Raw genomic sequence first — 25240 nt, forward strand, 5'->3', positions numbered from 1 at the left:
GGAAAGAAAGGAAAGGAAAGGAAAGAAAAGAAGGAAAGAAAAAGAAAGAAAAATAAGAAAAAGAATTTGGGACTCAAGATTTAGGGGTCGTCCCAAGAGTAATGTCTGGTGAGTTATGAATAAAATTAAATGGAAGCAAATTTAGTAAAATATAAGACCCGTATGTATGCTATAAACTATGAGGGGGCACTTTACACTACACCGCCCGCAGTAGGGCACGTCCGCAGTAGGACACGTCCGTAGTAGGACATAGACCCCCAGTAGGGTCCGCTCGCAGTAGAGCATGCTCGCAGTAGAGCTCAATTCAGATTCAGAAATAGTGTAGTGAAAGAAAAAGAGCTTGAGCTTAGAAAAGTGCCAAATCCCTATAGTTAGCTTCCAGAAAGTATTAAATAGATACCAGATGGGACAAAGTATGACCCAAATAGTAAAGAGTGAACTAAATTACCCCCTCAATCTCTTATAGAGGTTAGGATGTGGGGTTGAGTCCCAAAAGTGAGTTAGAACAGGAAAAAAGGATAGTTTACTTAATTTTTTCCCCTTACTGAGTGTTCTTATCACTCACTCCCTTTTCTTTCCTGATTGCAGGTACAGGTGATCGAGGTAGCTGCGAGGCAGGGTTAGGTCAGCGTAGGTAGATCCGGCTGGAGCAGGTTATCTCTGGTTTATATTACATGCATACAGTGGCATGTTCTTATCGACTTTTGACTTTTTGAGATTATGGTACAGTTACATATGATTACTCCCTGTTTTCAGATACTTTCAGATGAGTCTTCATATGAGTATATACATCTTTTGTTCGCTTCCAGATTTTTAGTTTTCGTGGTATACTTCCTAAACACTTTTAATGATGCGTTTATTTTAAAGTATTTTTAAAAAGAAAAAAAAAATAGACGCTACGAATATTAATTCGTAACATTCCTCCTTCGGTGGGTAGTACTTCTAGGGAGGGATGTTACATCCTTGATGAACACAACTATTTGTAATGTTCAACGTATCTAATAAAAATAACTTTCTTTCCTCTTGGTCTCAATTTTCTAAAATTATGGGAAGAGTCATGGATAAACTTTGTTTACCTTTAAAGTCGCAATTTTTTTAAGTTGGGTTTTCTATTTGTCCATAACTCATACGAATTGGAAGTAATTAATTTAGTAAACACTTGATTAGGTGTATAGATAACAATTAACAATACATCACCCTAAAAATTATAATGGAAGATGTGCTGGTGCCAGCATTAACCTAACAACTTCCAATGAAATTCAATTTCTCTTTTTCGATACATTATTCTGTTACAAAGTTATTGGAACTATTGGTTGACTTACTATTCTTTTTCATTACATACATCTTTGAACTTTTTAGACATATACACATGACTTTGATAAGTTTTTAAAGATTTTATTTTTTTGTCTAATTGATTTTCAACCTCATTTATATAGTGTCTAAAATAGTTTATTGTTTCTGACTTATAAGAGATCAAATAGATATGACTACATCAAGTATAATCATCAATAAAAGTAATGAAATATGAGGCACTATGTTTTGCCTTAACATTCATAGAACCTCATATGTCTAAGTATATAAATTATGAAGGATGTTTAGCTCTTACAGCCTTGCCAAATAGTTTTCTATTAGTTTTTTTAATTAGATAATGCTCACATATAGACAGTTTAAGTTATGTGAAAGTTCCTAATAAACTTTTAGAGGTCAATTTATACATTCTATCTTGGCCTAGGTGGCTTGATTTAGCTTGTCATGTATTTGTATTTTCATCTATACTATTCATTATGAGTAACAATTAATAAAAGACTAATATTATCATTATCATAATAAAAGGTGATCAGTACCATAAAACCATTCAACAATAAACCAAATTCAAAGAAATCCCTACTATTATATATTTTGATGGAGTTACCAGAGAATTTTAAATTATATCCTAGTTTAAGTAGAATAATATTAAGACCAAAATTTTTCGAATGTCTAGAGCATATAGGACTTCATGAACCAACTTGCAAAACTAATTTGCACATGTCTATCCCTCTTACTTTAACTCTAGTGTTGTTACTAACATAAATTCATCTCGTCTTTTACGAAATTTGACAAATTTCCATAAAAACTTCTTTGTCATGAACTACGTGGTTTAAGGCTTCTGAGTCCACAATCCACATAAGATAAGATTCAGTTAATTACATATGAATGGAAACAAAAGTTTCATCACTTAAGGTTGAATGAGATAATATCCTTTTTAGCTATGCCATTCGCAGTGAAATGACCTTACGTGCCACAATGATAACTAGCCATCTTACTTTTGTCTTTCTTTTTATCACGTTTATGTTTCTTTGGTTTGAATTACTTATTCTTATTATTAGAGTCTTGTACAATCTCTTTCCCATTCTTGGACTTGTGCCATTTGTTTTTGAAGCCAAAAAAATTCTTGGAACTCGACTCTATAACATATGCATTAGCATCTAGTCTAACTACGTCAAGGTGCTCATCCTTTAGTGAAAGTCTTCATATTCTCACTGTGGGTCATATTTCTAACTATCTAAAAGAGATTGTATTACTACATGAACCTATTATTCATCTGTCAGGTTATGCCTAATTGACTTTTGTTCTATAATCATATTTGGCATGTCCAATATATGTTGTTTCTTCGACTTGTTAGAGATCTTCTTATGTTTATCAAGTTTGATGGTCAACTGTCTCAGTTTGGGGACTATAGTTCTTCTAAACTTTTCTTTCAAAACCATTTTATGACATGTACAGTTAGGTATTACTAGTACTCATATATCAAATCATCATTCATAGAGCTAGTCAAGATTCCATATGCAATGGAGTCTTTCTTCTTACATGTGTGATATGTGTCCATATCATATTTGTGTTGGACATTGCCTGAGTTTTACCTTTCAGCTAATTGTGACTTTATCATAACTTGATTTATGGCCTTTAAGGTCTCTTGCTTATCTAAGATATACTGCATTTTTAAATGTCATATGTTATAAAAATCCCTATTTAGTTTCTCGCCCTTATTCAAATAAGCTAATATTATCTTCGATGTCATGATTAATTATATTATAAAGACATATTATATACAATATTAACTAATGCAATTAAATGCACATCAATTATTGCAATTGTACATTAAAATTTAAAATATCTCACACAATATATAGGATTGAAAGTTCATTATGTTTTCAATCATCATCTATGGATAAAATGTTTGGTATTTTAAAATTCAATCCGATTACGTCAATATTAATTTTGAATGAGAATTTCATTAAATCTTGCCAATCTCAGAATTCTCATATTTAACATTTATAATATGTGATACAACAAATATATCATAACTATGACTAGGACTATTTCATTATCTCGTACAATTCTTCGAACCATTTTATTCATGATAAAAGTGTCTATGTTATTTGTGATAGGCCAAATGTCTCACATTTCATTGATTTGAGAATAACAAAAAAATGATGGATTTTCTCACATTTATTACTATGCGTTACTCTTAGCAAGCTATAATGTATCTATATAATCCTTAAAGTTTTTCACATTTTTGTCCCAAACAAGATAATTTATTACAAGAGTCCAACAGTCAGACATGAAAACGAGTAAACTATCTATCATCTCTTTTCCAACTAAGAGTATGAGACTTATTTTTAAGTTTAAATCTTTATTATATGTGTATGGTCCTAACATACACTATTAGACTATCAAATGATTATATCTTATATTATATATGATGGTTCTTAATCAACAAATCTGCATGATTAATAAACATGTGTTTTGAAACACTGTTACATGTTTGTATGAGCCGAAATTAGGTATTAAATGCATTTACGCATTGTAAGATCGATTGGATTAGTTCCACACATTAATTTGAGTATTAAATAATTATCATGCATTGGAAGAGAGCTTTCACGCATTCTCACACATAAAAAATAAGGTCCCATATGTTAGAATAAGGTTACATGTGTCACTATGTGCTGAAACTCATTTGCATGCACTTGCAAGCATCACCACGCATCTTTAATACGCCCACATGCACTTCCACATGCCTTCATGTGTCATTGGACCTATTGTTGACTGACCGTTGGTCATTGTCATTGATCGGTCAACTGATGATCGATCAAACATTGACCATAGATTTATCAATAGACTTGATGAGCATTAATTGGTTCGATTTGGCTCAACTGGTTTAACAGGTTGACCATTGACCAACAGGTTTGGGCAACCCATTGACTAAACAGGTCAGGTAATTAGGTTTTTCTAACTCAATTGCAACCTCAAAATCACTAAGAACCTTAATTCTTAATGTTGTTAATTTGATGATTCTAGTTGATGATCAACGATGAAAGTTTAGAGCTTTGAAAGAGCCGGCACTAGTAGTTCTCCTTGTTCCAACTTCTGGTGTCAACATCATCAAAATCTAGGGAAATTGAGGTAAGGAAGACACTACTATAGACATGATTTTGGCATCTGATTTCGACAATTCAGGGTTATATTCTATGCGATTTTCAATATGAATCATGCAAAACATTTCCAAGCATTATCTTAACATGTTTCTATGTCTCAATTTCATGCAATTTGGCCGAATTTGATTCAAACCCAAAATTCAAATTTTAAGCAATTCTCATGCAAAACTCAAAGAGTCCAAATTAAAATTTACAAAATAGCAGCAGTTCATCAACCCTAGGCTCTAATATTAATGTTGGAAAATAAAATGTCAAATTCTGTAAATCATAAAATGTTGCAAATCATGTACTCAAATTCAAATATGTTCATATTGATGGCGAATGCAATCCAAATGCGATCCAAGGTTTGATAATTAATATTCTCCATAAAACATATTGCCTTCATACTGTTTTTTGGCATTTGCGATGAAGGAGACTTTTGCTTTTTATGGTTTTGTATTTGTATGTGTCTTTGGAAAGGAGAAAGAAAAGCCAGGAATATACACGTTATTATATTTGCTATGGTAGTTAAGGTTTTAATATCTACCCAACAACCAATAGCTTCCTCCAACTACTACTAAGGTAGTTAATGCAAACGGGGTTTTGTTGATTCGTCAATGGTGGATCCTAATCTAATAATTTCAAATAGAAAGTCATCGTAGTATAAGATCAAATGTGTATCCTAGATAACAGAGGCTAAGTCATTGTAGTTATGAGATCAAAGATGTTTCCTAAGATGAATGAACGAGATTGAAAGAGTTCTTAAGGGTGTAAGTTATGACATGTGAATTCGTCGCCATCCAAGTTAGGAGTCTAAAGGTATACTCCCAATTACAAAGTTAAAGTGGAATAAGTGTTTAAGTGTAAGGGGACTAGTTATTAAGGTGTAGGACTAAATTCTCCTACTTACTGGGTGAATCATCACTTATTCTTCTTTAATGTTTTGCAAGTAACCAATGAGGATGTCAACTACAGTGCCAGGTCAATGGCATGATGCTGACATAAGGGTATCATTAACCTTTTCTTTATGTTATATTTTGTTTGAGATGTTTATTAGACAATTTATGTTTTTGTTATATTACTACACATATTATGTAATTGGAGTTTTATTTATGCACTTTCATAATAAATATTTTATGCTAATAAAACTCTATTTATATAATATGTCTAGTAATATAAATAAAACTCTAATTACATAATATGTGTAGTAACATAACAAAAATATAAACATCTCAAACAAAATATAACATAAAGAAAAGGTTAGTAATACCATCATGTCGTTGACCTGGCATTGTAGTTGTGCTTCTTGAAAGGGTTTTTTATAATAGATATATTACTACACATATTAAAACCCCAATAAATATTTTTACACTTTCATAATAAATATTTTATGCTAAAGGGTACGTAAGTAATTTTGTGTATGAGAATTAAGTTTATGCAAAGATTAAGTTTAACCATGCTAGAAATGTTGAGTGTCTTATAACTTTCCTTCAAAGGGTTGTACTTCTTGAAAGGGTATTCTATAATAGATATATATTTTTTTGGTAATGAAGAGCCCCACTGAGCCAAACCATCCTATTAGGGCAAAACTAGTTGTATTGAGTAGGTCAAACTCTAAGTTTAATAACTATTCCTACAACTACAAAATCAAGTAACTCCTGACTTATTCGGATTGTGAGATTAATCACTGGATTTATGATTTAACTTGTTTGGTATTGTTAGTTCCACCTTAATGAGACTATTCGACTTGGATAGAGTTTCTCATTACCAAAAAAAGAAATTTGTTTTTATAGAAAATTCATGGAAGAGAAAGGGGAGAAAGATAAGATATGAGAAAGTTAATGATATTGTTGAATTGTAAAATCTATATTTTAAGTGAGGATCTCTTTCCATCTAAATAGTTCTTTAATTTTATTTATATATATATTTATACACATTTTAATAAATACCAAATTTGTTATCAATTGTGGTTTGTTGCCATATGCTATCCCTCCTGAATTTTGATAAAACAATAATTTATTACCTTTTAAATTTAAAAAATTTATTTTCTTGTTAGTTTTAATAGTTAAAAAATATTTTTATCATTTTGTATCATAAATAATATGATTACTATCACTTACATTCCTAATAATATAAACAAATTCCATTTCCTCCTGAGCATTTTATATTTTTCCTTTCTTCTCCTATCTTCCTTTCCATAGATTTCTTCTCCTTTCTCACTTGTTCTCCTTTCTCCTTTCTCATTTCTCTCTTCCATAAACAGAGAGGTGAGGGCACAATAGAAACACAAATGGCATCACCGAGTGAAGTTTGGCGTGACATTGTGAATGAGTGTCCATGCAAGTTACAACAATGAGAAGTGCCCATCAAACGACAAAGGTGGAGAGGTCAAAAACGAAAGCAAAATGACACCTCTACGGCTTCTTTGCTTGATTTGAAACGCGTAAGCAAGGGCCTTTGGTCATTGACAAATGGAAGCATTGGGAGCAAATAACAACAATGACAAAATCACAATTCGATTTAAGCATTGGTAGATCAAGGCAACTTGAGATGACCATAATCAATGAAATCCCATTCAAATCTCATAGGTGATAGAGGCAAACAGTTTTAAGGTCGTTGACGACAAAAATCCTTATTTCGTAACTTGGATTGTTATGATGGCAGAGGCAAAGTAGGGTGAAATTTGATGAGGTTTAATGCTGGCAAGGTCTGATATGGAGTTGTTCATGTTGTGTGTACTTTTTTTTTTTCCTATGTAATTGACTTCAGGCGGATCATGGTGGTGGTGGCGAGATTTTGTGAGAGTTCAATGATGGTAGTTGATGTAGATGAGATGGTATAAAATGGGCTGGTCGTTTGGCAGTTTGAGGAAGATATTGAATTTTTTATGGGATTAAGTGATTTTTTAAATTAATAAATATATATTAATATTTAAAATTTGTATTAAATATATATGATGATTATTTATTTTTAATAAAAATAGCATAGTATCATTTTTGGGAAAACAAATTAAATTCATTAAGGAACTGGATGTCGAGTTCAAATTTAAAGAGCTAGAAATGTTCCAACCACTGAATGAATTTTTTTTTTAAATTTTTTAAGTATAAGATAAATATACATTCCATATGGACAATATGATTAATATTATTTTTTATTATTTGATGATTAAATTATAATGTTTTATTATCATTTAAAAAATAATTAAGAAATAAAATTCCACGTTCCAACAGGAAATAAAAAACCAGTTTGATTATTTTTATTTTTAATTAATGATCTAAAAATAAATTTTGAAACTAAAATTTAACTTCAAATTTAGAACTGTTTCATATTTTTTATACTTTCACTCTCATATGTTACCATCATTAAATATTTTAAAACCAAAACAAGTAGTTTGAAACATATTTTGAAAAAAATGAAGATTTAATTTAAAATTTGAATTTTATTTCAATAAAGTTATTATTTAAAAAAACATTTTTCATATATAATAAAGGCCAAAGGTCTATTTCCCACCCAAAGTATGCCGATTTCTTAAATTTTTCTCCGTTAAATTTAAAAATATCATTTACCTATTCACAGACAGTTAAATTTAATAGTTTCAAGGATAAAATTATCATTTTATCTGTAATATTAAAAATAAACTTAAATTTGATTTTATTTTTCCCTCAAACCCTAAAAATCAATAATTTTCCTAAGCCAAGTTTTTAAAAACAACATTTTCCCCCTAGGGTTTCCAAACTTTTAGATTGAATTTTTTGGTGACGACCGACTATCTCCAGACGATGTATTTTCCTCTTCGGCCATGCGATGCCTCCTCTTCTTTGGTGTCATCGTCGATGAAGACTCTTCTTTGACGAAGATGTCATATTCGTCAACAACGACTTCAAGGAGGAGAAGATGCCATACAACCAGAAAGAGGAGACGCTAAAAAAGAATAGACGCTACTTGAAGATCATCGATTGTCGTAGAAAAATTCAATTTAAAAGTTTGGAAACCCTAGGGGGTAAATGTTATTTTTGAAAACTTGGGTTAGGAAAAAATTGTTAGATTTTAAGGTTTAAGAGGAAAATGATATAACTAACGAACTCAGTTAATTTTAACCGTTTATGGATGAGTAAATGAAATTTTCAAACTTAACAGAAAAAAACTTAGGAAATTAACATACTTTGGGGGAGAAGGGGGAATAAGTCCTTTGACCTATAATAAAACTATGTATACATATTTTGAGTATACAAAATAGATATATAATTGACATATTATTATGTAATTGAGTGATTTTAAATTATAAATATTATCCATCTATCTATTTTATGTATTAAAAAATATATATACATATATATTATCATGTGATTAAGTGATTTTAAATTATAAATATTATCTGTGTATTTATTTTATATATTCAAAATATATATATATATATATATGTATATGATTGCACATTTCATATAATATAATATTTCAATTAAATGTATGGTGAAAATCCTATAATTATTAAATTATTATTTTTCTTCGATAGTACACTCAGTTTTCAAGAATAAATTCTTTTAAACAGGCTCACAAACTTATTCTTATCCAAGGTTTCATTTATTTTAAAGGGCCAAACGACTATTTCCCACCCAAGGTTTAATGTTTTCTCAAATATCCATCCTTTAACTATGAAAACACTAAACACCCACCTATGAGCAGATAAAATTAACGATGGTAAGGGTAAAATCATCATTTTCTCTATAATATTAAAAAATAAACTAAAATATAAGTTATTTTTGCCCCCCTAAACTTTGAAAACTAAAATTTTCCCCCAGCCTAAGTTTTAAAAAATGGCAGTTTCACCCTAGGGTTTCGTTTTGAAATCTCCGACGACATCTTCGGCTCCATTGTTGACGACCTCTCCCTCACGAAGTATCCTCTCCTTTCGACGATCTCTTTCCTCCTATTTGGAGGCCCGATCGGTATCGGAGATGCCTTGGGAGACGAAGAACTTCGTCAGAAAAGATGAAATTCTTCATCTTCCCAGACGAAGATGAAGTCGTCGTCTTCATCTGGGAAGACGATCGTCTTCTTAGAAGAAGACCTTTGGGAAGACGACCATCTTCCCAGACGAAGACGACGGCTTTGTCTTCGTTTGGGAAGACGACCGTCTTCCCAGACGAAGACGACGACTTTGTCTTCGTTTGGGAAGACGAAGAACTTCGTCTTCCTCGACGAAGTTCTTCTTCTCCCAAGGTTTCTCCGATACTGATTGAACGTCCAAATAGGAGGAAAGAGATCACCGGAAGGAGAGGATGTCTCGGAAGAGAGAGGCTGTCGACAATGGAGAAAAGAGATAAAATTTTCAGGTGTTAGAGTTCTGTTAAATTTAACCCACCATGGGTGGGTGTTTGGTGTTTCCATAGTTAAAGGGTGGATATTTGAGAAAACATCAAACCTTGGGTGGGAAATAGTAGTTTGGCTTATTTTAAAGTCACATTTGTAGAGTTTTAAAAATCTAAATATCTATCGGTTAATTAATTTTTTTAAATTTTAATTAATTATAAGAATAAAATTATTATTTTATTAGTAATATTAAAATAAAGAAAATTTTATCTCATTTTTCTATTATAGTTTTAAAAACTTACAATTTCCCTTTATTCTAAGTTTTAAAAAGTTATATTTTCCTCCTTAGGATTTATTTTTCAAACCCAACTTTTTTGACCATTAGAATCGCTTCCAGCCGCCCTCTTCAGCCATCATACTCTCTCACCTATGTATTCTCTCTCCTATCAGAATCTCCCCAGTGTAGCTTTGTCGTGCATGAAGACAAAGAGTTGATTTGTCTTCGTGTAAGACGACTCTTTGTTTTCGATCTGTCATCGTGAGCCAATGTGAATTGACGAGGGCTAACAAGATCCCACAAGAATTGACAATGAAGAGTTGTCATGACCATGAATCCTTTGTCTTTGTCATCCAAAAAGCCTTCGTCGTCAGAGAGAAAAAGAGAGGTGTTATCGTCTATCATCAATGGCGGAGAAAGAAGATGGCTTGGTTAGAGTCGGTCACCAAAAAATAGAAGGAAGGTTTGAAACCCTAAGGGGGGAAATGTAATTTTTAAAATCTTAATCCTGGGGTTAAATCGTTACTTTTACAAATTAAGGAAAAAAATGATATAAATTTTTATTTTTTTTAATATTATTGATAAAATGATCTAAGTCAAAAAATTTTAATAGAAATTGAATGATAAATATATATTTAAGTATTTAAAATTCTATAGGTGTGAGTTTAAAAATGAGCTAAACCTTGGATGTGAATAAGTCTTTAGCCTTTTAGAAAATATTTTAACCAATCTCATTTCATAAATAAATTTATTAATTTTATTTTCAAAGATAAAATACTATAATATGCTTTGTATAATAACTAAAGAGAATTTGATTAAATCAATTTTATAATATGCCTTTGTATTGAAATTAAATATATATAATAACTAGAGAGCCTCTGATTTGTAAATTGTATAGTTCGATCAAATTCAAATTTATTTATTTATTTCAACTTCTTATTATTTTTTATATATTCAAGGAATTATTTTCAAATTCAGCCCACTTAATTTTTTTATTCATGGAAATCCCCGCGTCTTCTTCCCCCTGTCCTTTTCCAGAGCTCCACCAGTATACTGCCCCTGTCTCCGCCGAAACCCCGCCGAACCCACTTCCCTCCGACCCCAATCCGACGTTCTGCAACTTCGCTTCGTTTTCAAAGCCTCCCAATTCCCGAAAATACAAGAAGAAAAGACTTATCGAAGATGTACAATCATCCTCTTCTTGTTCCACAAACAAAGGCAAGGCATTGGCGTTAAAAAGACGCAACGTTAAGGTCCGGTTGGGTCAGGTTCGAAGGCCCACCGAGGGGACTGAGATGGAGGCCATCGCTCTTCCTCTGGGAATGTCGTTCGCTGCAGTTGTTGCTAAGGTTAATTAAATTTTTAGTTTTTTAGGGAATTCGGTGGTTGTTTCAGTGCTTTATGAGGTGTGAAAGTTTGAGTTTTTATTAATAGTTATGTGCTTTGTTTGCTTCTGGTGTTAAACGTTGAATCTTTGTGTCGTTTTAGGGTTTATGGGATTTTATTTATGATTTTAATGGTTAACAGTGGGTGCATTTGTATTCTTTTGACTGTTTTAGGAAAGTTTTGATCTTGATGATTAGTTATCGATAGGGTTTTCGTTCTTGCATGTTGATTGAATTGGTCTTGCAATTTCAGTGAATTGTATTTGGTAACGTTTGAGAAATTTTTCTTTTTATTATTTGATTGTTGGGCTCCTTTTTAAACTTTATAGGCCTTTAGAATATGATTCTTGTTGCAATAGAGCTTATATTTTACAATGCAACTTCAAGAATGTGGTTAGAGTGCTTTTTCTTTTTAAGCTTCTTTGAAAATTAGTTTATGAAGTTTTGAATGTAAGAAGCATAGAAGAAATTAAATGTTGATGCCACATGTGGTAGAAAGATAGCTTATGGTGTTTGATTTGCAAGAGATTGTGGGGGTGCAGTTGTGGGAGTGACAGTAATTCTAATTTTAGCTGAAAGAAAGAAGGACGAGAACACCTTCATCTTTGAGGTGATGCTTAAATCAACCTACAACAAGAGTGCTTCGAACTTCTGATCTTCAATTCCATGTGATGAAATGGTAGTTATTAAAGATGGTCAAAGATCTGCTGAAGCATTTGATCTTCCAAATTTACCATGTTTCAGAGAAGCTATTGTCAAGCTCACTATGGTCTAGGTGGTTGCTGATCAATGGTTTCTCTGGTTTCACATGGCCAGGCTCATCCTGATCCAGTTCTGGTGCTTTTGTGTTTTAGTTCCTTAGTTTGTTTTCTTCTTGTTATTTGTTCGGCCCTGAGAAAAGAGGGGAAAGTAATTGGGAAATACGTGGTGAGCGGTATATTGCTCTTGAAAATATATAAGGAAATTATTCTGAAATAGTAAACATTAAGGGATATGCCTGTTTGAAGTTTGTTACCTTACATTTGGTGTTTTGGAAAATAGAGACTAAGAACCTTTTATGGAGTGGGGGTGGATGGTGTTGAGAGGCTTGAGTATACTTTTAGAAATATCATTTTTTTTTTTGTTTGTAATTATGCTTTGGTGCATCATAAAGACAACAGAAGCTTGTTAGGTTGGAAGTAATAGTTATATATTGAATCTGGATTACATCATATATCTTTGGTGAAATTACTTATCGAATTTAAATCCTTGCTGATGTTTAATACGAATTCTTTCTTTTTTTACTTCCTGGCTACAATGATTGTAATGTGAGTTTTCCCTTTTTCTTGTTAATGGTTGTCTAAGATTGCATATCTTTATTTCTTTTAGGGTTTTCTCTTCTTTTATATGTATAAAAAAGTGGATAGCCTCTGGTTGTGCTACTTTTAGTCAGTACTGATTTGATGCTCATCAATTTTATCTACTCCTCAATGTAAGGAAAGTAGTGGAGTTTGAGATTTGTGATCCCAATGTTCCTCACGCTGCATCAGTCTTTCTTTATTTACCACGGATGGCCTTGGTTCTAGCCTTTCTCCTTGAATCTTGCTCTGGGCAAACCTCAAGGTCTGAGTTTTACAGTCAAAAGTTTGTTATTTATGGTTCTCATGTGCTGCTTCAGAATAGAATATATATCTTTCCACTGTTCTCATGCAGAAAATTATTGTGTTTCTTCACTTATCTTGAGTTCACATGATTTTTTGTTGATTGCTCTTGTCAACATGCTGCTTGTTGGTTTTAGGTCCTGGAAAGGAAAGATGCTGCAGGTGATAGGATGTCGATTGACCATCTTTCAAGGGTATAAATTCCATCCTTAAATGAGAGTAATTAAAATCTGTTTTGAATCATTTTATTATTGTATCTCAAAACCATGTATTTACTTGCCAACTCAATTTTGATGTTCTAATGGACTTTGACCTATCTATTTGTTCTTTAAGCTTTTTGTTCAATTTATTTTCTTTTTGTTGATTTTAATTATAGGCAGTAACTAAAAGTAGCATAAATTTTTAACTCAATCGCAGATCTGTGCTTCAGCTGTCAGAGAATCTTTAACCAATGTAAGCAAGAGTTTAATTGCTGACTCATGCCTTGATTTTTACATGTTAACTTCCCTTGTGTTCTATCTAGATCACAGAAGATCAAGATTCTAAAGTAATATGTGTTTGTCCATTGTTTTGACTGCCTTTGTGTCAACAGGTTTTTGGGAGAAATTTTGATTATTTCGCGAGGAACTTTGAGAAATCATTTGGGAGCACATTGAGGACTCTTAGATTGATTAATGAATCATCCACCACGGAGGGATACCTCCTAAAAGATCACCATGTATCCAATTCATATGTGCCTTATAATGAAGAGGGTTGCTCAAGCAATTCCGAGCTTCATGATTGTCACTCAGAAACAGATTTGCCTACTATTGCAACTCGAGATATATTGACTACCACTGAAGGGGAAACAGAACAAACGTCAGCAAGTTTAATTTATAAGGAACTTGTACTGCATGATCAAAACAACCAACTAGTTTGTGCCTCTTCAGGATCAGTAGCTTCTGCAATCAATAATAATGTGCTTAGCACAACGGAGAAATCTGTTGTAGAACAAGTCCGTTCAAATGACCTCAAGGCATTGGAGCTTGGTCTTGCAATGAAAAGATTGAAGTTGAAAGAGGCGCAGTTTGCTCTCAACTATGATTCAAATCATTTGGAGAGGTCAAAATTGGCTATGGGTATATCCAAGGCATCTTTTAAAGCTGAAAAATTCAAAACTCAATTAGAAGACATGAGATTTGGTGAGTTTCTTCAAAAGTGCATCGACTGTCTTGTAGCCGGTATAGTCCTCATGTCGGCATCCCTTTCATATGCTGCTTATGTTTTCTCATACAAAAAAATTTCTGAAGCAACAGCAGCCTGCTTGCCTTTACAAAAGGTAACTATCATGCTTATTTATGGCCTCAATAATTATCATACAAAACCCATAAATTTTTGTGTTCTTCAACATAATATATGATGCTTTTATTTGTTTCAGGAATCCAAGCCTTGGTGGATGCCAAATACAGTATCATCTTTTCATTCGGGGCTGCATACCGTTAAGTGCCAAGTTCAGGTTATGAGCCGAATGATATTTGGTTTTCTAATGATTCTTGCTATAGCTTACTTGCTTTTCCAGCGTTCGGCCTCTTCAGGACTGACAATGCCAATCACCTTCATCTTCTTGCTCTTTGGATTTGCCTGTGGTTTTGCCGGCAAGCTTTGTGTAGACACTCTGGGTGGAAGTGGGTATTCATGGCTCATATATTGGGAGATTCTATGCTTGCTGCATTTCTTTGCTAACGTCTGCACATCACCATTGTTTGTTATGCTTCATGGCCCTGTCAACATTTCTCAAGGGAAGGAAGGCAAGACTGTAGTTCCATACTGGGCTAGAAGATCAATGTTCTACACCACTCTCCTTCTGTTCCTACCATTAATCTGCGGCCTCATGCCTTTCGCAACCTTGTATGAATGGAGGGATCACTTCTCAGTACTAATCCTAGGTTCTCAATCATCATCAATTGACAATTAATGCTACAGTTTGAGTGTTGTGTTAATCACAAATTTCTTGTGCCGTCGAGGTAATGTTATTGACTATTGGTGTAAATTGTGCTGTATGTCCAAGCTGCTCCAGTCTTGTATTTGCCTTGAATTATGCTCCTGTGGGTGCAGCTTGCTTTATTTATCTTTTGTATCAGTTATTTTTGGTATCTCAACTGAAACGAGCCTGGCGGTAATGTTAACAATTTCTTTCTTTTACCCAGAAAAGAGTGGAATTTTAGTCACGGTTTGATGTTTATTGCAATGTAAGGAAGAATTTTTGTAGTGACAATGTTACGCTATATAGTTTGTAAAAGCAAACATTGGCTCTTGTTTCATTATCATGAGAGCTTTACTGCAAGCTATCGCTAAATATCACATTTATATACTATAAGTTATTTTTCGAGTGTTTGAAATAACAATTTACCTCTTCTCGGTAATATTTTGTCAGTGTTTTGGTACTCAATTTATCAGATTAAATTGTAATTAGATAGGGTATCAGGGATTTTTGTTTTATTTAATAGCAGGGCCGTGTCATTTGAAGCCAAAATGGCAAGGTCTGGCGTGTCACAGGTCATACCTTGTCAAAACCCGCAAAAATGTGGGCATTAATAAGGTTGGCCAAACCACCAAATCTCAAGGTTTACGGTATGACAAATTCAATCTTGAGCTTTTTGCAGGCAATTGATAAAAATATAAATATTTTTATTTATATCGGTTCACAAGTCATTCTTACGAGGTTCTCACACAACCCATTTTATTTGTGGGGATTGCCGAGCTTAGATGATGCCCAAAGGCCAAAAGACTTATTATCACTTAAGGTTTAGTATATTTGAAAACTTTTATCCATGAAATTTTAAACACTTAAAAATGTCATTTAATCAGTAATATTAAAAAATATAAAAGTTTATATCAAATTTTCCCTATTAATTTATAAAACTAATAATTTCTCCATGATTAAGTTTTAAAAAAAATTAGATTTCCCTCCTAAAGTTTCAAAATTTTTTATCCATTTTTTAGTGACCTTCCATCTCCATTTGGTTGCCTTCTTTACGCTTGACTAATGCAATCCATCTCTTGCTGCCTTTTATTCTCGGTCTCTATCATCTCTAGGTCGTTATCGTTGTCGAATGGAGAAGGAAAGCCTAACCATCCTTTGTCTAGACAACAAATGATTTGTCATCCAGACGAAGATCAATCATCTTTGTCTTCGTCTGGATGACAACGAATCCTTTTCGTGCATACAAAGCCTTCGTCAAAGAAAGTGAAAGATGAGGTGAAAATGAAAGATGCAAAAAACCACATGTATGTACAATACAACAAGAATCAAGGCATGGTAAACAAGCATGAGATGGTTTAGATGTTATACCTACTCCTTTGCTTCCTATTGGTATAGAATGATGGATAAAGCCTCTCAAGTGAACAAGCCTCCAAAGAAAGTCCACCACCAAGCAAATTCTTCCCTTTGGCCGAGAGGTTTAGTGAGAAGGGAGAGAGAACTTTGCTTAGTGAGAGAATTAAAAGCTTAAAATAAGTTTTTTTTTTTTTTCAAAATGAACTAAACTTCTCCTTTTATAATGGTGGCCAACGTGTAATTTTAAAATTCTCTTTCGGCCCACTAAATTCTTACTTTAAGTTATTGTCATGCACATATATCAATTATATACTTTACTCACCATAATTTCATCTCACTAACATATTAACTTGTAATATATTATTTTTCCACTCATATAACATTTAATATGAATTTCATTATTCTTCAAAACGTGCTAGCCAACCCCGGATAATTAATTCTTATTCTCAAAAGCTTGGTTTATTGATGTGACCCTTTAGGTTCACGGTAGTGTAGCCATGAATCCCTTTTTAGAAGATTTGAAAATACAACCAAAAACTCAATAACTGTGGTAAATATCTAGCAATGTGTTATAGCCCCTAAACCATGATGAAGAAATACTCCATCGAACCTAATAACCGCAATCTTAAGTTCCACGTAAGTGATATCCTTTAATTGTTCAATCCATATCGATTTTGGGGTTATGAATTGTCCAAGCCATAATTTTGATTCTATACAAACTATTAATTGATATATTCAAAACACGTCATCACGAACATCTTTTGTATGAGTTTCATTATACTTTAGCTAGAGATTTGATTTCTAATATTTATCGATATTCTTTCTAAAACTCAAATTTGAATTGAATAAATAGATATTCAAAACCCAGTGTTTTATGAGTCAACGAATCCCGTCTTGATTATCATTTGTCTCTATATACGAATAACACATGACCAATATGACTTCTTGTATTGAATGTGGTTAGTCTCGTATTTAAATATCATAAAAATCACACACATTTGTATCAGATCTAACCTAGACATCTCAGGACAAAATATTAATTCTTATACTAGTATAATCATATGATAAGTCATTGACTACGATTTAATGACCATGTGACTTATCATTATTGATCAAATTTGAAAAATAGTTCTTTAACTGTTAATCTATACTAATGCCTTAATGACATGACTATCATTATCATTCGCACTAATATGATATCATGATATTCAATAGAGGAATTCAGTATGCTTATTATGTGATATTATTGCCCAACTTACATCATGTCCATAAGGAAAATTCAATGATTCAATTTATATATTAAGTGAGTCATTTAAACAGTTCACATACATACTTTATATTAATGCAAATAAATGAAACAGTTTATGTATATGAACAAAAAACTATTTCCTTTTATTAACAAATTATTACAAGTGTACATACAAGATAAAATGTCTTAAAATTAACAATACGAATAGTTCTTAGGGCACACACTAACAATACTTTCACTTACATTAGATTCATTCGCTATTCTATGACATACCTATCTTCTCAAGATGATGATCCAACTACTTCAGTGACATTGCCTTAGTGGGTCAGTTACATTCTCTATTAACGGTGTCTTTTGTATTATTATCTCTCCAATTTCAATTAATTCTTTCAAAATATGATATTTTTGTTGAATATGTTTAGATTTTTGGTGTACCATTGGTTCCTTTGCCTGTGCAATAGAACCAGTATTATTACAGAACATAGTTATCAGATAAGTCATGTTTGGAACCACACTAGTTGAGATATGAACTTGTAACATCCCTCCCTAGAAGTACTACCCACCGAAGGAGGAATGTTACGAATTAATATTCGTAGCGTCTATTTTTTTCTTTTTAAAAATACTTTAAAATAAACGCATCATTAAAAGTGTTTAGGAAGTATACCACGAAAACTAAAAATCTGGAAGCGAACAAAAGATGTATATACTCATATGAAGACTCATCTGAAAGTATCTGAAAACAGGGAGTAATCATATGTAACTGTACCATAATCTCAAAAAGTCAAAAGTCCATAAGAACATGCTACTGTATGCATGTAATAAAAACCAGAGATAACCTGCTCCAGCCGGATCTACCTACGCTGACCTGACCTTGCCTCGCAGCTACCTCGATCACCTGTACCTGCAATCAGGAAAGAAAAGGGAGTGAGTGATAAGAACACTCAGTAAGGGGAAAAATTAAGTAAACTATCCTTTTTTTCCTGTTCTAACTCACTTTTGGGACTCAACCTCACATCCTAACCTCTATAAGAGATTGAGGGGATAATTTAGTTCACTCTTTACTATTTGGGTCATACTTTGTCCCATCTGGTGTCTATTTAATACTTTCTGGAAGCTAACTATAGGGATTTGGCACTTTTCTAAGCTCAAGCTTTTTTTCTTTCACTACACTATTTCTGAATCTGAATTGAGCTCTACTGCGAGCATGCTCTACTGCGAGCGGACCCTACTGGGGGTCTATGTCCTACTACGGACGTGTCCTACTGCGGACGTGCCCTACTGCGGGCGGTGTAGTGTAAAGTGCCCCCTCATAGTTTATAGCATACATACGGGTCTTATATTTTACTAAATTTGCTTCCATTTAATTTTATTCATAACTCACCAGACATTACTCTTGGGACGACCCCTAAATCTTGAGTCCCAAATTCTTTTTCTTATTTTTCTTTCTTTTTCTTTCCTTCTTTTCTTTCCTTTCCTTTCCTTTCTTTCCTTTCTTCTTCCTTTTCTTTCTTTCTTTCTTTCTTTCTTTCTTTCTTTCCTGCCCAGAATTGCGAAACACTGTTCACAGAACAGTCATTTAACAGGGCAACCTTCTTTTTCATACAATTTAACATCCCAAACGGTTTCTAATTCATACAAGCTATATATCGTTGAAAAGAGGATTCAAAGATCTTTCCAACGACCTATAATAGCACTCATAATTCATTCAATCAGGCAGTCAAAACAGCAGATAAATTCAGTGGCAAAAACTGCCTCCCCTGTTTTTCTTTAGTAAAACAGTCCTTTCGGTTTATACAATCTTTAACAGTCAAAATGATCTCTAATTCATACAAGCTATATATCATTGGAAAGAGGATTCAAAGATCTTTCCAACAAGATATAATAGCACTCATAATTCATTCAATCAGGCAGTCAAAACAGCAGATAAATTCAGTGGCAAAAACTGCCTCCCCTGTTTTTCTTTAGTAAAACAGTCCTTTCGGTTTATACAATCTTTAACAGTCCAAATGATCTCTAATTTATACAAGCTATATATCATTGGAAAGAGGATTCAAATATCTTTCCAACAAGATATAATAGCACTCATAATTCATTCAATCAGGCAGCCAAAACATGGGACGAACTCAGTGGCAAAAACTGTAAATATTCTGTAACTTTCTGCCATGAACCAAAATCACATACATAGACATCCCAAATGGCAAAACAACATTCCTCAACATCAAAATCAACATATATAATATAGATCTAAGGAACCAAAACCCTAAAACATATCACATATCAAGGAGGAAACCCCTTACCTTGCTTTAAGCCAAATCTTGGAAAGTTGGCTTCCTCCTCTTTGTTTTGCTTCCTTTATCACCAAGATCACTTTAAATCAATACCAAAACACTCTAACATATTCACATAACATGCATATAAACATAGATAAAAGAAGAAGGAAGGAGATCTTTGGTTACCAAAGCTTCCAAGTGCTTCCTTTTCTTTTCTTTTCTTTTCTTATCTTCCAACTCCCTCAAATCCTTCCTTTTTCTTCAAGAAAGCAAAGGAAAGTATGAAGAATGTGGCTGCTGGAGCTTTTTACGGAAGAAGATGCAAAATGGTGGAAAAGTCTTCTCTTTCTCTTTATCTAATAAGCCTTATCTCTTTCTCTTTTTCTCTTTTCCCTTTTTGCCCTTTTTTGCATTTATATATATATATATATTTATTTATTTATGCATATACATATATATATATATATAAAGCACACCCCTACATATATATATTTAAAATAAGAAAAATCTCAAAACAGGGTCAAAAGACATAATTGCCCCTGAAATATACCTGAGGGTATTACAACTCTTCCCCCCTCACAAGAATTCTGTCCTCGGAATTCACAAAAACAACTCTGGATGCTTCTCCTTCATGGTTTGCTCCATTTCCCAGGTAGCCTCCTCTAACTTCTGGCTTCTCCATAAGACTTTTACTAGAGGAATCTGTCGGTTCCTTAGTTGTTTAATTCTTCTGTCAAGTATCCGAATCGGTTTTTCTTCATAACTAAGGTCTTCTGATAACTTAATATCTTCTGTATTCACAACCTGGGAATGATCACCAAGACATTTTCTTAACGATGAGACATGAAATACATTATGAATCCGGTCCATACTCGCTGGTAAGGCTAATCTGTAAGCCACTTTACCAACTCTATCAAGTATCTCATATGGACCAATAAATCTGGGAGCTAGCTTTCCCTTCTTTCCGAATCTCATCAAATGCTTGAATGGAGCAACCTTTACAAATACAAATTCACCTACATTGAATTCCAAGTCTCGACGTCGATGATCTGCATAGCTTTTCTGTCGATCTTGAGCCTGTTTTATTCTCTGCCTGATCAGTTGGACATCATCAATCATTTTCTGGGTCAATTCAGGCCCAAGGGATCGGGATAACACATCTCTCTCTCCTATCTCATCCCAGTGAAGAGGAGAACGACACCTCCTACCATATAATGCCTCATAAGGTGCCATCTGAATAGTCGTCTGATAGCTATTATTGTAAGCAAACTCCACCAAAGGTAACATTTCTACCCACGTAGCTTTATGATCCAAGCAACAAGCTCTTAACATGTCTTCCAAAATCTGATTAACCCTCTCCGTCTGACCATCTGTCTGAGGATGATAGGCTGTACTAAATGCCAAATTAGTACCCAAGGATCTTTGGAGACTCTTCCAGAAAGCTGATACAAATCTTGTATCACGATCAGATACTATGGTCCTGGGTACACCATGTAATCTAATAATCTCCCTAACATATAATCTCCCCAACTGATCTGTGGTAGAAGTATCTTTGATGGACAGGAAATGAGCTGACTTAGTCAATCTATCAACAATCACCCAAATAGCATTACATCCATTCTGAGCTCTAGGGAGTCCACTAATGAAGTCCATGGAGATATGCTCCCATTTCCATTCTGGAATAGGTAGAGGCTGAAGTAACCCTGCAGGTCTCTGGTGTTCGGCCTTAATTTGCTGACAAGTGAGACATCTGGTAACAAACTCACCTATATCCTTTTTCATGCCTGACCACCAAAAATATCTTTTTAAATCTTGATACATCTTTACACCCCCAGGGTGGGCAGTGTAAAGAGAACTATGAGCCTCTGTAAGAATTTTCTGTCTCAAATCAGTTATCTGGGGAACATATACTCGATCTCTGAATTTGAGAATTTCATTCGATACTTGAAAATCTGTCTCAAGACCCTCTTGAACCTTTTGAAGTTTCTGTTGACACCATTCATCTTGTGTCTGAGCCTCTCGAATCTCATCTAGGAGAGTGGGTTGAATCTCTAACTTGGCGAGGGCCCCAATCACAAGCTCAATCTGCTCTCGGTCAATCTCTCTCTGAATTTCTCTCTGGACCGTCAATTGTGATATCATCACGTTTCTACTAAGGGCGTCTGCAACCACATTAGCCTTACCTGGATGGTATTTAATATCACAATCATAGTCTTTTACTAGCTCGAGCCATCGCCTCTGCCTCATATTTAATTCCTTCTGAGTGAAGAAATATTTGAGGCTCTTATGATCAGTATAAATATTACATTTTACCCCATACAAATAGTGTCTCCAAATTTTCAAAGCAAAAACCACCGCTGCTAACTCCAAATCATGAGTGGGGTATCGTGTTTCAAATTCTTTCAATTGTCTTGAGGCATATGCTATCACCTTGCCTCGCTGCATCAACACTGCTCCTAAACCACCATGTGAGGCATCCGTGTATAAATCATACTCAACTCCTTCCTCTGGAAGTGATAACACTGGAGCAGTAGTCAATCTTCTTTTCAATTCTTGGAAGCTTGTCTCACAGGCATCTGACCACTGAAATGGTATTGTTTTCTTTGTGAGGGTTGTAAGAGGTCTAGCTAATCTGGCAAATCCTTCCACAAACCTCCGATAATACCCTGCCAAACCTAGGAAACTACGAACCTCTTTGACTGTCTTTGGTCTTTGCCATTCAACTATTGCCTCAATCTTACTGGGATCCACTGAAATACCCTCTGCTGAAATCACATGCCCCAAAAAGGTAACTCTATCTAGCCAAAATTCACATTTTGAGAATTTGGCATATAGTTGTTTCTCTCTCAATCTCTGGAGGGTAAACCTCAAGTGTTGATCATGCTCCTCTCGACTGCAAGAATATACTAAGATATCATCAATGAATACCACAATAAATTTATCCAGGCAGTCATGAAATACCCTATTCATCAAATCCATAAATACTGCAGGGGCATTTGTCAATCCGAATGGCATCACTACAAACTCAAAGTGGCCATACCTCGTTCGGAAAGCTGTCTTGGGTACATCCTTCTCTGTCACTCTCACCTGGTGATAACCAGATCTCAAATCTATCTTGGAGAAGACCACGGATCCCTTCAACTGATCAAATAAATCATCAATCCTGGGTAACGGGTACTTGTTCTTAACTGTGGCCTTATTTAGCTCTCTGTAATCAATGCACATTCTCATAGACCCGTCTTTCTTTTTCACAAATAGGATAGGAGCTCCCCAAGGAGAATGGCTCGGTCTGATAAAACCATGTTCTAATAACTCTTGAAGCTGCTTTTTCAATTCTTGTAACTCGGCAGGGGCCATTCGATAGGGTGCTTTTGAAATAGGTGCTGTGCCAGGTGCCAACTCTATGCTAAACTCAACCTCTCGCTCAGGAGCTAATCCTGGTAGCTCACTTGGAAACACATCTGGAAACTCACGTACCACTGGTGTTTTCTCAATAGTTGGGCCTGACTCAACCTTGCTCACTACATGAGCCAAATACCCTGTACACCCCTTTTTCAACATTTTATTAGCTTTTAACATACTGATCATTAAACTCCGGATATGACCCTCACCGAACTCGAATTGATCTCCAGAGTCTAGGTTAAATCTCACTTTCTTCTTTTTACAATCAATCTCAGCTCCATATCTCCCCAAGAAGTCCATCCCTAAAATCATGTCAAAATCAGGCATTTCGAACACAATCAGGTCCACTAGTAATTGTCGACCCTGAATCATAATACTCTGTCCTAGTAGCATCATCTCACTAATGACTGACCCCCCATCAGGCAACTCAATCATAATCCTCTGGGCTATTCTAACAGGTTGCAACTTTAACCTCTCAAGCAAACTCTTGGCTATAAAACAATGAGTAGCCCCACAATCAATTAAAACATAAATAGGAGTATCAAGATAGAGAATCTGACCCGTGACTGCTGATGGGTTAGCCTCTGCTGGGCCCTGGGTGATCGTATAAACTCTAGCTGTGGCCCCTCCTATAGGCTGCTGCTGCTCTACTCTCACTGGGGCAGCTGTACAAAAACGAGCAATATGTCCAGGCTGACGACATCTGAAACAAACTGCCTGACCTGTCAAACACTCTCCTCTATGGTGCTTCCCACATTTCTGGCAAGCTGGTATCTCAGGTCCTCTTTGTTTCTTTCCACTCTTCCAGTTCTTTTTCATGCCTCTGAACTGGAGAGGTCGTTTACCTTTCCTGTCTCGCTCTGGAGGAGGGTCTCTCTGTACTGAAGCTGAACCACTACTCACCGGGGGAGCTGGCATGGTAGAAGGAGGTGTAACTTTTTGCCCTGTAGTCTGACCAAACCTCCTCCTAACAAAAACCTCTGCCCTCAAAGCTCTATCAAGGGCCTCTGCATAAGTTCTGGGTGGCTGCGCCCCGGTCATAACGTCTCGAGCTATCTCTGGATCCAGCCTGTACACAAACTTCTGCATACGCCCCATTTCTGTGCTAGCTATCTCAGGGGCATACTGGGACAATTGATTAAACTTTGTGGAATATTCTTTTACAGAGTCTGTCCCTTGCACTAGACTGATAAACTCCTGGGCCCTGATACAAGTAACATCGGCGCCCCTGTACTCTGCCTCGAATCGGCGCCTAAACTCTGTCCATGTCATTTCTGAGACATTGACCGTCTCCCTGACTAAGTTCCACCATATTCTTGCCCCTGACTTGAAAAGATAAGTGGCATATCTCACTCTTTCTTGGTCAGTCATGTCAAACAAGGCCATGGCACTCTCTACTGATTCCAACCACTCTTCAGCTGCTAATGGGTCTCTTGCACCATCAAATTTTTGAGGTTGGTGCATACTAGGGAGGTTAAAAATAGGATGCAACTGAGTCCTCACTGGGGCTGTTGTAGATGCTGAAGTAACCTCTCTCATATCATGCCCCTGGATTGGCGGCGTATGAGCCGTCTCACTTCCCTGTGTAGGAGCACCTTTGTGCTCTCTCATCATCTCTCTGAAAATCTCTCGCACATCATGTGCACTGAGTGCCCCCTGGGGTACCTGAGGGGTTGCTCCTTCATTCTGGCCCCTCTGAGAGGGATCTACTGGTGTATGACTCATAGGTCCTGAAAATGAACACATTAGTTTCATAAAACTCAGCAGGTATAAATGAAAACTTAACTTACAGTGATCGGCTGCGAGGGTGGTCAGCGTGGCTGAAGGGTATTTCATCTCTGTGTTACTTTGATTACTCCATTTTGTTTTAGAAAACATCTTTTGGGTTCCAAAATCATGCTCTGATACCAACTGTAACATCCCTCCCTAGAAGTACT

At 34.8% G+C, this 25240-nt stretch overlaps 1 protein-coding gene across 1 annotated transcript; it reads left to right on the top strand.

Moving 5' to 3' along the window:
• The first annotated feature begins 10971 nt into the window (after nt 1-10971).
• On the top strand, nt 10972-15366 carry LOC123205417 (protein CPR-5-like). The gene is made up of 5 exons (XM_044622367.1): nt 10972-11390; nt 13204-13260; nt 13484-13519; nt 13659-14384; nt 14484-15366. The coding sequence occupies exons 1-5, from the start codon at nt 11040-11042 to the stop codon at nt 15018-15020; spliced, it is 1707 nt and encodes a 568-aa protein (XP_044478302.1). The 5' UTR covers nt 10972-11039; the 3' UTR covers nt 15021-15366.
• Nucleotides 15367-25240: the final 9874 nt, after the last annotated feature.

Source organism: Mangifera indica, unplaced genomic scaffold (assembly GCF_011075055.1).
Source record: "Mangifera indica cultivar Alphonso unplaced genomic scaffold, CATAS_Mindica_2.1 Un_0005, whole genome shotgun sequence".
Taxonomy (NCBI): Eukaryota; Viridiplantae; Streptophyta; class Magnoliopsida; order Sapindales; family Anacardiaceae; genus Mangifera; species Mangifera indica.

What these genes read in the sequence shown, in the direction of transcription:
- LOC123205417 (XM_044622367.1), top strand. Translation starts at nt 11,040, where the DNA reads ATGGAAATCCCCGCGTCTTCTTCCCCCTGTCCTTTTCCAGAGCTCCAC. An exon ending in TCAGAGAATCTTTAACCAAT is followed by an intron (nt 13,520 to 13,658) that starts GTAAGCAAGAGT and finishes TTGTGTCAACAG; the next exon opens with GTTTTTGGGAGAAATTTTGA. An exon ending in CCTGCTTGCCTTTACAAAAG is followed by an intron (nt 14,385 to 14,483) that starts GTAACTATCATG and finishes TATTTGTTTCAG; the next exon opens with GAATCCAAGCCTTGGTGGAT.